At 40.2% G+C, this 17189-nt stretch overlaps 2 protein-coding genes across 3 annotated transcripts in view; both read left to right on the forward strand.

Annotated features, from left to right (window-relative positions):
- Positions 1–1756, forward strand: part of KCNJ10 (potassium inwardly-rectifying channel, subfamily J, member 10) — a 32919-nt gene extending 31163 nt beyond the window's left edge. The window contains exon 3 of one of the 2 annotated variants that reach the window (XM_008569525.1): positions 984–1756. Coding sequence is in view for 1 of the 2 variants with exons in the window: in XM_008569526.1 (XP_008567748.1) it covers positions 213–437 (225 nt within the window). In the remaining variant the exon portion in view is untranslated. Of the gene's footprint in view, positions 1–212; positions 941–983 lie in introns of those variants that run through there. The other variant, XM_008569526.1, reaches the window with a different exon arrangement.
- A 5596-nt stretch (positions 1757–7352) lies between these two features.
- PIGM (phosphatidylinositol glycan anchor biosynthesis, class M) lies at positions 7353–9704 on the forward strand. Its single transcript, XM_008569527.1, has one exon. It carries the CDS (start codon positions 7569–7571, stop codon positions 8838–8840), a length of 1272 nt encoding a protein of 423 aa, XP_008567749.1. The 5' UTR covers positions 7353–7568; the 3' UTR covers positions 8841–9704.
- The last annotated feature ends 7485 nt before the right edge of the window (positions 9705–17189 follow it).

Below are 17189 nucleotides of genomic sequence, written 5' to 3' on the forward strand. Positions count from 1 at the left end.
TCTACTGATTCTTAGATAACTAAGTGAGAAGAGAACATGTACTGACTTACTCTTTTTGAACCTCCTCCACTATCCCAGGCTTTGCTCTAAGTTGCACATAAATCATGCAATCTGGCATCTTCTCCCTTAAGCCCCCCTCCAGGGAACAACTCCTCCCACTCCCAACCCTTTGGACTACAGCCTGTCTCCTCTGACCTGGAATCCTCTTTCAGGCTACAGGACAAGTTTTAGAAGCAGCCAGTCTGGTGAGAAATGGGGCCCCTGTCCACACCAGCCATGTACTTGTCAGAAGAGTACTAGCAAAACAACCGATGGGGGAGGATACCCAGGGTGTCAAGGTGAGGAAGGATGGTGCAGAGGACCTAGGGAAATTAATGAAACCCTTGAGTCTTACTTGGGCTAGCAAGCAAGAGGTGTGTGGAGGCTCAGGGAATTAGGATATGATACATATGTAAGGTTTATCTAAGGAGAAAGAAACAGAGATAATATATATAGACAGATGTATATAGATGTATATATGCCCAAATATACTGAATGTACAGAAAGGAACTATTCAGAGACCTTAGTATAGGGGGCAGATATCTTGCCCTTAACAGCAGATACCTATTGTGGGGTAGGGCACCCAGGTTTTCAGATTTACAGCTAGTGATCATGGTTTCAACATGGAAGTGAGATAGCTGATGAAGGATTTCAGGTTTGATGATGGGAAAGGGAAGGGTGCAATCTGCTCTTCAGAAATAGTCATCCATCGAGGCTTTTGATGAATGCTGTGCTACTGATAGGCCTAGGAAGAGAGGAGCTAGGTAGAAAATGGGGAAAGGAGATACTGCATCCATGGAAACCTAGGAAAATCTACTACTTAAACTGTGTGACCCCAGTCCCAGCAGCATCCTGCCACTGTAGCAGCTTTTATAAAAAAATAAATAAAAGCACCCTTCTCTTTCCCTCTCATAAAGTACACTGTATCTCCCCTTCTTCCACAGAGGTGGGAGCAGCTGCAGCTCCAGCCCTTGCCCCTGGAATTAAACTGAGAAGCTGAACACCTTGGTATATGGGAGGCATTAAAGGGAAGCCTCAACCCTAGAATCCAAATGCCAGGACTGAAGAGCTGTTGGGCCCAAGATACTCCCAAGGCAGAGGCCCTGCCCCTTATATGGCTGCAAGCAGCCCCCAAAGAATGTCATCTTATGCCAGCAGAGTCCCAATCCTGGCATTTTGGCATGAAGGATGATGCTTTGGCTTTGATGCTTCTGTATGAAAAAGAGAAGTGGGACTACCAGCTTCCCTAGAAGATGGTGCAGTTCCAAGAGAGGCTTTTGAAATCCCTACACTGTGCTTCACTTCATTAACCCCAACACTTGTCAGCTAATAAGACCATCCAGGGATTTCCCTACAAGGTCTGAGCAGAGGAAGCAAGACAGTTTTACTACTGCTACAAGCCAGGGACATTGCACCCTCCCCAAGGCTGCTACCCTGGTCCTTTACCCCTCCTAGCTAACCTAGATTATTTGTAAAATAACACACAACCTTTTCCGTAAAGTCAGCATGGGCCTCCAGGCTCAGTAATGGCCAACTCTACTGAAGCAGAAGTATCTAGGGATGGTTTTTCCATCCATTGCATTAAAGACTAAACAAGGTCAAATTTACCTAGGAAAAAAAGGTGTGTGAGTTTTTTTGGTTTGTTTTATTTTATTTTTGTCTGCTCAGAACAAGCTACTAAATAAAATGGATGAATCTCTGGTCTTCACTCTAGCTTCTTTTAGAAATCAAAACCAATACTATTAGTGAGGCTTGAACTCATAGGCCTACCTGTGGGACAGGAGGGTTGACTTAAGCTGTGCTGGAAGAACTTCTGACCACGTGCCCAGGCCTCTTCCATTTAATTTCCCTTCCTTTTCATTAATGATATCACCCATTCATTCCACTCCTTTCCCACACCTCCCCTCATTAACTTTAGGATCCTTTAGCAAACACCTTTTAAATTCAGTTTTTTTTTTTTTTTTTAAAGATGACCGGTAAGGGGATCTTAACCCTTGACTTGGTGTTGTCAGCACCACACTCTCCCGAGTGAGCCACAGGCCGGCCCTAAATTCAGTTTTTAAAGGACAAGATTTTAAAAAACGTTAACGCTCAAGAATCTGAAAGTTGGCTCAATTTAATCCAGGAACGTCAAGTTGCTCTGGATCCCAGGCACTGTCCCTTTTGGCCAGTGATCACAAGTCCAATTTCCCTTCTGTGTAGACTTGTTGCCAGTTTTCCTTAAATATCCTCAAGGCTCTACAAGCCTATTCCTTTAATCATCAGGCATTTCTTCCCCCAAGTCTCATAGAAATGGATTTCTCTTCTTATTATCTACCACTAGCCTGAAAAAGGCCTAGTTGTCAATATCCAGCTGTGAATTCTCTCTGACAAGAAGCAACACATCCGACAGTCACTGACTTGTGTTTCTTAGAAATAGGACAGAGGAAGGAGAAGGGAGAAAATTAGGTCTCTTATCATCATCAATAAATACTTATCTACAACATTTAGGAAGTACTAGAGATGAGCCATAAGACATATGAGATAGTTAAGATATATGGAATGTATAGTACCTGAAAGTTTGAAGAAACCTACAAACTTAAGAGGAAAGAGAAATAAAATAAGTAGCACATACTAACTGCATTTAACAAGTAGCATATAACAAATATAACGAAGGACAATAATAAATAGCATATAGTAATGCCAGATATAGCTTAACAACATATTCTAAAAAGAGTGAAATCTCTGTGGATCTATTTCACAGGGACAAGCACTAGGCAAGAAATGGTATCAATCTAAGAGGTCTGGTTAGAACACATTTGACATTAGATTCAAGAAAAACCAGCAAATCCTTACTGAGTTCCTATTATTTGGAAGGTGCTATGCAACTAACAGAGAAATACAAGACATGATACATGCTTTCAGCGCATATACAGTCTTGGGACTTTCCACGCTATTCCTTCTGTGGAACTCTCTCCCCACTGCCTGCCAATCCCCAACCTTCCCAACTCTTACTATGCCCATCTTAGATCAAATAAATTTCATTAAAAGCCTCAGCACTTACCACAGCTACAATTTTACATCATTTGTGAATTTATTTGGTTAATGTCTATCTCATTTGCCAGACTTTAACTGTCATGTGAATGGGATTCATGTCAAAGTGTTTGGTCACCAGTACAGTTCAGGATCTGGTACAGTGACACTCAATATAAATGTAGCAGGAGAAAAGGAAAAAAAAGAGGGAGGGAAAGGAATTGCCTAAAGTTCACACAGCCAGTATGCAGTGGAGATAGCAGATCTTGTTAAATAACCATGAAAGATTTAGGTAACATATTTCACAAGGCATGACATAATTAACTGTTCAAAAATAGAACAGATAATAAACACCACTGTTTGGGGGAGGAAGAGACCATTTCCACTGAAGATCTAGGAAGAGTGTACAGAGGAGTTGAGGTTTGAGCTCAGCATTGAAGGATAAATAGCATTTAAGGAAGTGAAGAGGAACAGGATTGTTTGTAGGTGGCACAGCATGAGCAAAGTATCATAAGAAGAAAGCAAAAGGGCTTTACAGGTGGATAGGTTGAAAGGTAAAGTAAAGCCAGGTAATGGAGGGATTGAATATCAGGCTAGAGTTTATTATTTTCTCTTTAGGCAGCTTGGAGACACTGAAGATGTTTTAGGAAGGAAAGAATTAGTGAAGTATTATTTATGAATATCATTCTGACAGTAGAATTGAGACAGGGAACACTAAACCAGTTAAGACACTTTTAAAAGCTTGGGGAAAAGTAATTGCCACAGATCCTAGTATAATGTAGATGTTTGATACATATTATAAAATAGAGTTGTGGAAGGTCTGGACTAAGGTGCAGGATGCTGGGCACGGAAAGAATTAGGAATAGATTTAAAAGAAATTACAAAGCAGGTCATATGAACAAGATCTAACAAAAAAGAAAGTGATTAAATTAGAGTTCTAGCAGGAAACAGATGGTACATTCAAAGGGCTAACTGGACATGTTTTAAAGAAGGGATTCTTTTTTTTTTTTTTTTGTCTTTTTTGTGACCGGTAAGGGGATCGCAACCCTTGGCTTGGTGTCGCCTGCACCACGCTCAGCCAGTGAGCACACCGGCCATCCCTATATAGGATCCGAACCCGTGGTGGGAGTGCCGCTGTGCTCCCAAGCGCCGCACTCTCCCGAGTGTGCCACAGGGCCGGCCCAAAAAAGGGATTCTTAATAAATCAACAGGAGATGGTGAAGCACCCAGGGACTCACCAAATAGGAAGCCTTTACCAGCCTTAAATCAGAAGGGAGTTATTGGAAACTGGTCAGAGCTGTACCCAAGGGAGAGGGCTATAGCTACAACAGAAGCCATGGCCATAGATAGAGGAACTCAGATACCGTAGAAGATCCACTAGTGCCTACCACTGGCTTATTCTAATGGGAAGCCAGAGAACAAGGAAGACTGACTGATGCTGCCCATTGAGGTTAACCTTGTGGAATGCAGAAGAGGGCAAAAGATAGAGTGGACATGAAAAGGTAATGACAGCATATGCAGCATAGTGAACAAGGTCAAAGCCCTGGCTAATGATACTAGAGATGAGCTAGGCATGTGTGTTCTTTCCCTAGCCACTGGCCCTAAAAGGATGGAAATCTTGGGGCAGAGAGTGAAAAAAGGAATTAGGAAGGATTGTAAGTAATAGTCTAAGAGGCAATGAACAGTTGAGCATTTGAAAAAAATGTAGCTCTTTCAGGGAGAGGTGAGAAGATTGAATCCCTAAGCCAATGCAAAAAGCTCAATATGGGGACCTTAGACCCTGTGATTTTTCTGTCCTACCTAGAAATAGTAACTAAAGTTGGACATGAAAAATTTGATTTATAGGACTCCAGTCTCTTCTCCATCCTCACAAATACTATCCATAACTCACTCCTTTGATTTCAGTGACACACTTAGTTTCTTTTGGTTAGTTTATTTATCTGCTCCAAATTGGTGCCTCCCACCTCTCCATTAGGTCAGCCATGTAAGGACAGATTGGCTGAGGCCTTTCTGCCATACTACCTAAACCAAACCAGTCAGAATCCTTCTTAGTTAATTCCTCAGACATCTACCTCCCATATTCTCTACTTCTTGGGACTAAGCCTCACTTTTCGCTCACAGAGGAAAAGAATAAATCAGAGATAGAAAGAGTCACAGTGAGAGAGAATATCAGAAAGATTCAGACAAGAGATCAGTAAGAGGAAAGAGAGAGGGAAATTAGAATTCGTAATCAACACTTTATCTGTAAGCCAACCACATAGTGATTAAGATACTCAGGGTCAGACAGACCTAGTTTTAAGTTCCAGCTCTGCCACAAGCTGGCAACGTGACTTAGGAAAATTAGATAATCTCCATAAGCCATGATTTTTCTCATTTGTAAAGGTAGGAATATCTACCTTACGTGAAAAGTATTTAGCACAATACCTGGCACATTGTAAATAAATCTCCAACAAATCCAGCTATTATAAATCACCATCATAATTATTATTATTTATATGGTGATGTGCTACCACCGTATATATGTCTAAAGTACAGGGAAAAAAAAGGTTAGAAGTAACTGTCATTCTGAGGCATATAATTATACCAAGGCATATAACAGGATATAGAGATATCAGACTATGACATCTCTAGTCCTGGCCTGAGAGATGTAGCTTGCAGCTGGCTCTTTGTTGTGAGTCTGCCTCTGTTGACTGGAGTTGGGGAAGGAGAAGATACAGTCACTTACAATGTATAATAACATGACGTGGTTCATCCAAAGGATAAATATGAACTGTAGGATAGATGAGTGGAAGGTAGTCCTGGGAGCTGCATGTTCAGACTGGATAGAGTCACCTCTTCTTCTTATGCTAGTCTAAAAGACTTCCCCTAGGAAACAGGCTCAATCTGTAAAATCAAGTCAGTCAGTATTTACTAAACATTTACCATGTGCCTAAGACTGCAATAAATTTTTAGGATTTAAAAAAAAAAATAAGGATAAGATATAATTCCTACCTTCAAGAACCCTACAATCTCATTGAAAGGGTTATGAATACACTCTAAAATAAATCAAATTCTGCAATGTAGACTATAATTGTAATAAGTGAACACAGAAGGGAAAGGGCTAATGAACTGTAGTCCTTGGTGAGAAATTCATGGAAGGAGGGTTGGAGTAAGGTGGGTGAAAGGGGCTACTTTTATGTAGGTAAAGGATATTTGAAAGGGGAAAGAACTGGGAGTTGGGAGCACTTCAAAGATGCCACTCTAGAAGTGTTCTGATATAAGAAACGTCCAAAATTAATTCAATTTTTATTGAATGGCTACTATAAATCTGGTACTGTTAGATGCTTAAGTACAGAGAAGAACAAGATAATCTCTGTTTTCAAGGAACTCAAAGCGTTCTGATGGAAAACTAGGAGAGAGAAACAAACAAAAAACAATTATTACAAAGCAGTGTGACAAATGCTATAACAAGGAATGACCAGCAGCACTGGGATGACAGGCACCAGACAGAACCTTTATGTAGTGGAGCAGGGTCTGTGTGGGTGATTTTCTGGAGCTTAGAGCCCATCCGCCCCAGTCCGTCTACCCTCAGACAACGGAGAGGACTGGCATTTAAATCATTCTGCGTGATGCGGCATTGGGCATAGAGCTAGGATACGCTTCTAGCAGTTAACACGTGAGCTGAAGCCTGAGGGGTTAAATAGCTGTTTGCCAGGGTGACTGCAGACGGGAAAGCAACCTTGGCAGAATAGCAAACACAAAGGTACTGAGGTATGAAGGCCTGACATAAATTAGGAACTCTGTGAAGCTTTCCTGTCTCGCTTCCCATCCCCTCCACCTAGGGTTGCAGGATAAGATACAGGCTGCTCACTTAATCCTGAATTTCAGATAAACAACTAATAATTTTTAAATATAAGTACGCCCCAAATACTACAAGGGACATACACACACTGGACCTACTTCAACTCATCCTAGCCCGTCCCCGGGGCCCACAACCCCCCCACGAATACGAGTAAGGGAAGAAAAACTCTCCCGGGCTTACTTTCCTTTCACGCCTACATTTTTCACCTTCGGGTCTCCAGCCCTGGCCTGAGAAATGTAGCTCGCAGCTCGCTCAGTGTCGGGGGTCCGCCTCCGCCGACTGGAGTTGGGGCAGGAGAAGAGCCGGTCACTCACTAAGAAAACTCGCTCCGCTCCACAGAAATCCCAGCCAGGGCCAGCTGTCCCAGTAAGCGGATGTCGCCCTACCCAGGGACCGGAAATCCATCCCCCGCTAGAGGAAGAAAAGGAAGCGAGACAGCCAATCAGAAGAAGGCAATTCTTTGGCTGGGGCCACTGGGAACACCGCGCGGAGCCGAAAACCGGAAGCAGCGCGAGGCCGGGGCTTCATGCCGGAAGTGATCGTCCGGTAGTGATTTCAGTCGGCGCTCTGGCGGGTAGGGAATGCTCCCGCCACGTGAGGCGAGGAACCAAAGCGAAGGTTAGAGGTATGAAGGCAGTTTGGAGCCGGGGCTGAGCGGCTGTCGAGCAGTCAGATCATGGGCTCGACCAAGCACTGGGGAGAATGGTTCCTGAACCTGAGCGTGCCCCCCGCCGGGGTGTTTGGTGTGGCCTTCCTTGCCCGAGTCGCCCTCGTTTTCTATGGGGTCTTCCAGGACCGGACCCTGCTCGTGAGGTATACAGACATCGACTACCGGGTCTTCACGGACGCCGCGCGCTTCGTCACGGAAGGGCGCTCCCCTTATCTGAGGGCGACCTACCGTTACACTCCGCTGCTGGGTTGGCTCCTCACCCCCAACATCTACCTCAACGAACTCTTTGGAAAGTTTCTCTTCATCAGCTGCGACCTCCTCACCGCTTTTCTCATATACCGCCTGCTGCTTCTGAAGGGGCTGGGGCGCCGCCAAGCTTGTGGCTACTGTATCTTTTGGCTGCTTAACCCCTTACCCATGGCGGTATCCAGCCGAGGCAATGCGGACTCGATCGTCTCCTCCCTGGTGCTTATGGTCCTGTACTTAATAGAGAAAAGACTTGTCGCGTGTGCCGCTGTATTCTATGGTTTCGCGGTGCATATGAAGGTGTATCCGGTGACCTATATCCTTCCCATAGCCCTCCACTTGCTTCCAGAACGCGACAGTGACAAAGGCCTCCGTAAATCCCGGTATTCTTTCCAGGCTCGTTTCTACGGATTCCTGAAGAGGCTGTGTAATCGGGCTGTGCTGCTCTTTGTAGCTGTTGCTGGACTCACATTTTTTGCCCTGGGCTTTGGTTTTTACTATAAATATGGTTGGGAATTTTTGGAGCACACCTACCTTTATCACCTGACTAGGCGGGATATCCGTCACAACTTTTCTCCGTACTTCTACATGCTGTATTTGACTGCGGAGAGCAAGTGGAGTTTTTCTCTGGGAATTGCTGCTTTCCTGCCACAGTTTATCTTGCTTTCAGTCGTGTCTTTCGCCTACTACAGAGACCTTGTCTTTTGTTGTTTTCTTCATACGTCCATTTTTGTGACTTTTAACAAAGTCTGCACCTCCCAGTACTTTCTTTGGTATCTCTGCCTACTGCCTCTTGTGATGCCGTTAGTAAGAATGCCTTGGAAAAGAGCTGTAGTTCTCCTAATGTTATGGTTTATAGGGCAGGCCTTATGGCTGGCTCCTGCATATGTCCTTGAGTTTCAAGGAAAGAACACCTTTCTGCTTATTTGGTTAGCTGGTTTGTTCTTCCTTCTTATCAACTGTTCCATCCTGATTCAAATGATTTCCCATTACAAGGAAGAACCTTTGACAGAGAGAATCAAATATGACTAATGTATGTTCCAGATTTTCTTTCACTGACTGTTACGTTCTGATTGTTCTGCGTGGATCAGAAGATAGCTTTGGAAAATTTTTCTGAACATTCTAAGCACTCTAGTGAAACTTCCCTTGTTCCAACAGAAATTAAAACCAATGTTTGCCGTATATGTAAAGGGGACACAATAATTGAGGTCCACCCTCTAGGAAATCTTAGGACTCACTTTTTGGGGACATGATGGGAAGTAAATGTTACTTGTTTGAGAAGGGAAAGGCTGATGAAACTATCAGATGATAAAAGATTCTTGTAGAAGAATAGAGGAATATAGTTAGAGACGTAAAGTTTAAGCCAGTATTTGTTTCATTATTCTATGCAACTGTTTTAAGCTATCTTGTCTTTTAACCTCCACTCTTTCTTTGTAAAGCTTTCCTGACAGCTGTGGAAATTCACAAAGTATTCCTAAAGTGTAGCTTTTTAGATATAAAATGTTAAATGCTATGCTTAGTTGGGAAGGTTTTAAAATTCTGTATTAAATGTGGGGGCTTAGAAGATAAGTAACCCAAAGGATTTAAATTGTAATCATGTTTCATGTTTTTGTTTAATAACTTAGTTTTTCAGCATTTAGTCCCAGTGGTATTTGATTACCGTTTGGTTTTATACAAAAAGGATTACAATTAAATTCATCCATCTTTAGAGTTATAACACTTAAAAAAATGTCTTTTTATGTTTGCAGTCCTTAAATACACAAACTATTGGGACATTTTAGTATATACTTAAGCCTTTGTTTTTAAGTTTCTGATTGTTAAAAAGATATTTTTTTCTAGAATTTAAGTCTATCAAGTGTTGTCTGTGTTCTAAAAATGAATAATAGTAGATTTTAAGTGATAAAACATTGTTAGTAAGGAATTTCCCAGCTTAAAGAAAAGAAAAAAAAAAAAGTACTTATGAAAATTCCGTGATAGAAATGGAAATGGAGACCCAGAGGGAAGAGAGTCTCTTGGAAAGCATAAGAAGCATCCTAAAGAGCCATTGGTCTTTTAGACCACGAAATTGGCAAGGAGAGAGGGGGGATTTTGGAAATGAGACTTTGATGGGCAGATCTGTTTCCCTTATAACTATAATATTTCTGGGAAAAAAAATGTTTCCTGAGTTGTTCAAACAAGCATCATAAAAAAATTTTTTTAAACATAGCCTGTCTAGGTTTGGGACTACATAATACTTTAAAGTATGGTAGCAATATATGATTTTGTGATTGCAGTTTTATTTTATTTTGTTTTATTTATTTATGTGTTTGTTTATTTATATTGGCTGGCCGGTATGGGAATCCAAACCTGTGACCGTGATGTTATAAGGCTGTGCTCTGTAGTTTTATTTATTTTTTATTTTTTTAATTAACATTATTGAATGTTTTATTATGTGGCAGGCACTAAGGGCTGTACGTATAGTATCCATGTTATTTACTTAATCCTCACTGTCTCTTCACTGCCTCTATTATTATCCCCATTTTATCTTTATTTTTATTATTTTTAAAAATTTTAATTCATCAGTATACAATGTAGTTGATTTTCATGTCCCTTTATCAATTCCTCTTTCCCTCTCCCCTCCCCACCCATCAATATCATATCTCTTTACTTGTTGCAGCTTTTTTTTTTTCCTTTTTGTCTTTTTTACTGACCGGTAACGGGATCGCAACCCTCGGCGTTGCGCCCGCACCGCGCTCAGCCAGTGAGCGGGAACCGGTCTCCACATGGCCGAAACCTCAGCGGGAGCGCCGCCGCGCTCCCAAGTGGCGCACTCTTGCGCCACCGGCTGTCCCTACTTGTTGCAGTTTTAAAAGATGGGTAATTTAACAAATTCTTCTTTCACAGTGGGGGGGGGGGGGAAGAATTCCAGAGAAGTAGTAGTACATTTTATGTCAATTCAAGTCTTTACTTTTGAGAATAAGATGTCTATAGGCTGGTTATAATTAAGAATGCTATTACTAGCCGCACTTTTTTTTTTTTTTTGATTGAATCATAATTGATTATACATATTTTGGGGGTTCATCGTTGATGTATGTTGATCAAATCATTATTAGCATATACATTATTACAAATCGTACTTATTCTTTATGCCCCTTATCCAATCTCTCCCCTTCCTCCCCTCCCTCCCCCCTCCCACCCCTGATAATCATAGATTTCTTCTCTCCTCAAAAAGTAACAGTTTCTCTGTTGATTTGTTGCCTAGATGATCTGTCCAGTGCTGAGAGGTGTATTCAGGTCCCCAACTATTATCTTAGAGTAGATGCTTCTTCTGCCATTCTGGAATGGCCTTTGTGGAGATAGACATCCTCTTCTTTTCTTTGATCTCTGCTGGTGGCTCTCCTTGTGTCAATGCACTCAACTGGCTGGCGGACTATCTGCATGGTGGTTGTGGTGTCTAGCTGCTTTTGCGGCAGCCATGGCTATTGTGGTGGCTGTGGTGGGCCACCCACATGGAAGTGGTGTTTTTGGCGTGCTCCTTGCCTGGTTGCAGGAGGAGGGGTTGGTCCCCGGCTACATGCCTCAGGACCCTGGGCATGCCCCGTGGCAGCAGCAGTGTGGCAGCACTTTTTTGATGGATACCTTTTGGGACCTGCCACTGGAAAAAAGGGAAGAATGGGTGGTTTTGCACGGACTGCTGTCTGGGTGAAAATAGTAGTCGGTTGTTGAGTACAATGATCTTCCTTATAACATCTAGTCACATGCCTTACAGTAGGTTTTATCTTGAGAACTCTTTGTATGTGATTGTTCATGGTGGCCTTCCAGCCATGGCATTCTTACCTTTTTTTTCATTTGTTTTAATAATAACTAAAAAAAAAAATTTTTTTTTATAGAGCTGGTAGGGTAGGGGATGGGAAAGAGAACAGAATTCCATCATCCCAATATAATTGTCTTTTTTTATATTCCTATTTTTTTTGTAATTATATTTACTTATTTTTTTTTTTACTTTAACATTCTGTTGTGGCTTACTCTTCATACTTAGCATTGCAATTCCTGAACATCACATGGATGTTCACATTGTAAGTGTATCATTCTTCCATTGTTAGGCCTTTAAGATTGCTTCCAATTTTTAATATTCTAAATAAGATTTTAAACATGTTCTATGTTTTACATCATTCCCTTAGGGGATTCATAGAAGTCAGTAAATGTCTTCTGAGATCTTTGGTGGGAACTTCAACTCCATATCCTACCTTGGCAGAAATTCTTTACCAAAGAAAGGCAGGCGTTTCTTAAAAGAGGCAGAGGGTATTTTGCAGTTTATATGCTGCAAAACAGTACGTTAACTCAAGAAATGATTCAATTTGGTTTCTTGGGATTTTAATTTTTTCATTTATTTTTGCTTTATGGTTTTATAAAATCTCTTTCTGGCTACTTTTTACTTGCAATTTTTTTGGTTTATTGGTCTTCTACACTTTAAAGTTGTATAGCACTTCGGCTTATTATGCAATTCTTTTTGTTCTTATACAATATATCAATTAAGCATTAATTATTAGATTAAGAGGAATTTTTCTCCACATAGTCTGTGTTCTAAACAGAGGACTACATAATTAATTTTCTTCTGTAACTGACTTTTTAACATCTTCAAAGTGTGATCCCTGAACTCCCTAGATAAATTTCCTGGATTAGGTCCATTAGAAAGGCTCATACTCCAGCTAGTGCATTCCTCCATCTCGACCCTGCATCCCTCCACCACCATCCCCAAACCCCAAGCAAAAAAATTCTTTCTTAAAACCATGGAATTTAGTTACTGACTTCATGCCACCTGGACTCTTGTAAGTGACATAACATGTGTAGAACTTGTCCTTTAGTTAGTTGACTGACTAAATGTATTGTTATTTCTCTAACATCAGCTGTTTTCTGCATTACCACTCATACCCCTAGTTATCTGTACTATGAGTGGAGAAGGAAAAGATGGAAAATTTTACCTGGAATGGTTTCTAAATGCACCCTCTTGGGTTTTTCCCCCAGTGCTTTATTTTGAACTATTTTAAACATTACCCATATAATCATCATCTAAGTTTAATGATTAACATTTTGTCATATTTGCTTTATTTATATGTATCATTTTTATTTATATATATAATTTTTTCTGAACCATGAGAAGTTGCAAGCATCACTGAACTTTGCCACTAAATATATCAGCATGCATCTCCTAAAAATAAGGTCTTTCCTTACAAAACTGTAATACCATTACTTAATCTAATTGAACATCTCTTTCATTTTCAGATTTCTCTAGCTATTTTGTGTTTAATATTAAAGAACGGAAATTCTTGGATCTCAATGATTCCTTGAAAGAAAGAACATGCTTGATAATCCATACTTAAGAAGTTTGAATTTTTTCCTAGCCTTAAAACAATGTGAGAATTAAAGAGATTTTCCTTCCATCAGAGTTGAACAATTGAATAATCCTCTCACGCACAATTCTTTCTGTCTACCTCCTAAGAAAACATACGGTGGTAATCCCTATGTTTTATCTGGTAAATTTTCCAGATAAAAGATTATAAATATTTGGAATCTTAATATACAGCCTCACCCCTTCTACAGCAACAACAGCTGATTAATTTATTTTAGATCTTGATGATGGTAAGTTTTTCATGATTCACTGATTTTAGGTAACTTTTCTACCGTGTATGGTTTTATTTAATTTTCCAAAGTTGGTATTTGTTCTCTAATTTTATGGATGAACAAAGAGCTGGAAGATTAAATGATTTACTAATAACTAGCAAAGCTGGAATTTGAAGTGAGTTTTGCCCGTGCTTTTCCACTATATTATGTTTTAGATTTTTCCAGAGTACCCAGACCCAGCAGATGAAGACTACCAAAAAATAAATGGAACTCAACATTAATTCTGACAAATGTCTTGCCAATGAACTGTCCTTCCTAATCTTTTAGATATTTGCTTGAAGGGCAGTTCTCTTTCAGTTGTACCAAGTTTTTGTTATCCTCAAACTTTTCTCTTTAATGATTTCAGATCTTTAATAACCCCCTCCCACATCCAAACTCTCTCATCAAATTGTATATTTTCTTTGTTACTGTTACTTTATCATGCCCCTTCCCTTCATAGCCTGGTCTAAGAAACTGATTTGCTGAACCACATCTTAGCCCAGCTGTTTGAATATCAAGCTATGGAAAATATGTGACCATAATTTCTAAAAGGTAAATGATCATTGTTAAGTTTCTCTTGTTCTGCAGTGTACATTCTGTAATGTGCATTCATATAGTTAAAAATTATCCTAGACTGATAGTATAGCATAAGAGAACATAGACTCAGATAGCTTAAGTTCAAAACCCAGTGCATGACTTTGAGCAAGATTATCGTATGTAGGTACATTAGTTTTCCATCTGTGAAATGAAGGTGATAATGTGATCTTCATAGAATTGTTTTTAAGAATTGAGTTAAAATGCCCAAAGTGCATATGCTGGCACAGAACAAGCTGCTGTTTACAAACCTTTAAAGAAAAAGCTCCTTTGGGACTCTAGACTTTAAACCTTTCCCCCAGCAATCTAACGGATATAGGCAAGGAACCTGGATTTATACAAAATAATTGTTTTAACTACCTGTTACTATAAACTTTATTTGAATCTTGATCTTATTCTTTGAAAAAATAGTGAGTACTTATATGTGCAAGTATATGGACAGATTCTTCAGATGTCTGGTTCAGGCTTGACAATTTTGCATTTGTGTATTTCTGTCATATATTAGGTGACTCTAAGCAGTGGAGGTTTGTTTTATGCCCGTAAATTACACAGCACTTCTTTTCTCCATTGTATCAAGGGGTCATTGAAGAGTTGGTGTTCTGTAGATGGAAGCACATGTCTTCTGCCTGGGTCGGAAGCATCACAATAGCACAAGCAGTTATTCAGCACTGATCTAGGAGACTATTTAGTCAAAACAAACATTCATATTCATTATCCTGAACAAAAACCAGACTAAATGGGAACATTTCTAGCTGCTCAGACACTCTGCTAATTGCTATGTCTGCTGTATAAAATGAAATGACACTTATAGTGACTATTTAAAAATAATTTGAAGCATGAATATTTGAAGCTCAGTTCATTGAAGCATGAATATTTGAAGCTCAGTTAATTTCACAAAGGAAATTTTTTAAACTTTGCTCTTCATTCTTTTGGCAGTTTTTATAGATCCAGGTCCTATGTCAGGTCCTGTAACAGATGAGTAAGATAAAGTTCATGCTCTTAAAGAGTTAACATTAAAAACAGAAATATACTCCACTAATAAAATGTTATATAAGACCCTATTAAGTTGTATGACAATGCTGTGATTCATAAAACGGAGTGGGGGTGAGGGAGGGTAGAGGATATTACTATTTCTATATTACAGATCAGAAAATTGAGCTCCGAAACAAGTAGCTTTTCAAGGCCAAAACAGCTGGTTAGTAGCAGGACCAGAGCTAGACTCCAGGTTGTCTGATTCTAATTCTACTTTATTTCGTAAGTTCTTCTTAATGCTACATGATAGGTGATTACAGTAGAAAACTATTAATTTGGCAAATATCATTTATCTAGCAAACTATTTAGCAAAAGGCCCTCAGTATCTTTTATGTGCCAGGCATTGTTTTAGGCATTGTAGGTGCAGTTGAGAGTGAGGCAAAGACCCTATCTTCATGGAACTTACATTTTCATGCGGAAGCAAAGAATAAGCAAATGCAGGGTTGTGATGGTAGTCATAAAGAAAAATAAGGCAGGTTAAGGGAGTAGAAAGTGATGGCAGTGAGGGGAGGGGAGTGGGTGTTACGTTAGATAAAGAGGTTAGGGAAAGCATCTCAAGGTGGCACTTGAGCAGAGCCTTGGGAAGTGAAGACTGGGGTAGAGCACACCTTGCTAGGCGAAAAGCAGTGTAAAGTCCTGAGACAGGAATGAGCTTGGCATATTTAAAGAACAGTAAGGAGGTGAGTATTAGAGTGAGCAAGGAACAACAGATTTTAATTCACATTATCCAGCACAACAGCATGAATGCTAGTTGAAAAATACAATTAACTTAGTATTTTTACTGGCCTATTATACAGTAACTTTGGGCCTAACCTGTTTTTTTCCTGACATCTGAGCACATGTTAATTTGTAAAGAACATGAGAGATATATGCATACAGCTTATATTTGAGCAGAGTTACAAAATATTTTCACACATTATTTTGTAATGTGATTTTTAAAAATTCCATTTTCACAGATGAGAATCCTAAAGCTCTGAATATATGCACTTTGCCCAAGGCCAGAGTTAGTACATGAGGCAGGACCAGAACCCAAATCTTCTGGAGGCAATACATGAGGCAGGACCAGAACCCAAATCTTCTGGAGGCAAATTTACTACTCCTTTCTCTGTACTGCCTTACCACCTGGCTGTGTGAACAGAAAATGACCCACTGGTCTCTAGGCAGAGAATTCAGGAAAATATCCAACAGATCATCTAGTAAATACTTACTAGGAGCCTACTTTGTGTCAGGCACTCAGCTAGGCTGGGTGTATAAGGATGGGAAAGACGACAGTCCTGCCTTTAAGGAGCTCACAGTGTCTAATAAAGGAGACAAATGGAAAGGTGATTATAATTCAGTTATAAATCCATGGGTAGGGTAAAATACACAGTTCATTAGTCCATCAACTGGACAAAGCTAGCACAGAACCGGGTACATACTGGGTACTGAGATGATTGTTATCTTACTGGTTTTCCTTTAATACTTACTGGGTAAGTAATGGAGACTTCCTTTGAAACTTCCCTGTTTAAGATCAGTCAATGATTAATCATAACTTTGATGATCCTTAGCTTTGCTCATAAGACCTTTTATGAACTAGCTCTTGCCTACATCTCCAGCTCCATCACCACCTCACCCCACCCTCTAGTCATATTTTCATGCTTCGCCACCTCTTCATGCCTTTGCATCTGCTGTTCCTTTGGCTAAAATGTCTTCCTCCCCTTTCTCCCTCACCAGCTCCTGTTCAGTTCAAAAATGACTTTTGTGAAACGTTCTCTGATACAGTACTTCTATTATATAGTACAGATCACATCGTACTGTAATTTCCCATGTGTATGACTGTGCCATCTAGACTGAGCTCTCTAGGGATAGAGATTATTTCTTATTCATTGATATTATTTTCCCAGGTCTTTCCCAGATCCAAACAAAGACAGACGGGAATAACCAATATCATTGAGCTGCTGGGTACACCACATACTCTCCCAGGCTTGTTGAATTGAGTTGTACAGCTATCTGTCGAGTGGGAGCTGGGGACAGTGTCAATGGTGGCAGCTGTGAAAAAGAAAGCAGTTTCTCAGTGCCCGTCATTTCTAAATCCCACCAGTATCCTCCTAATTTTCTAAGTTAGAATCTTATAAT

The sequence above is a fragment of the Galeopterus variegatus genome, unplaced genomic scaffold, assembly GCF_000696425.1.
Source record: "Galeopterus variegatus unplaced genomic scaffold, G_variegatus-3.0.2 Scaffold506, whole genome shotgun sequence".
NCBI lineage: Eukaryota > Metazoa > Chordata > Mammalia > Dermoptera > Cynocephalidae > Galeopterus > Galeopterus variegatus.

Coding starts and splice junctions, on each gene's coding strand:
- PIGM (XM_008569527.1), top strand. CDS start 7,569: ATGGGCTCGACCAAGCACTGGGGAGAATGGTTCCTGAACCTGAGCGTG.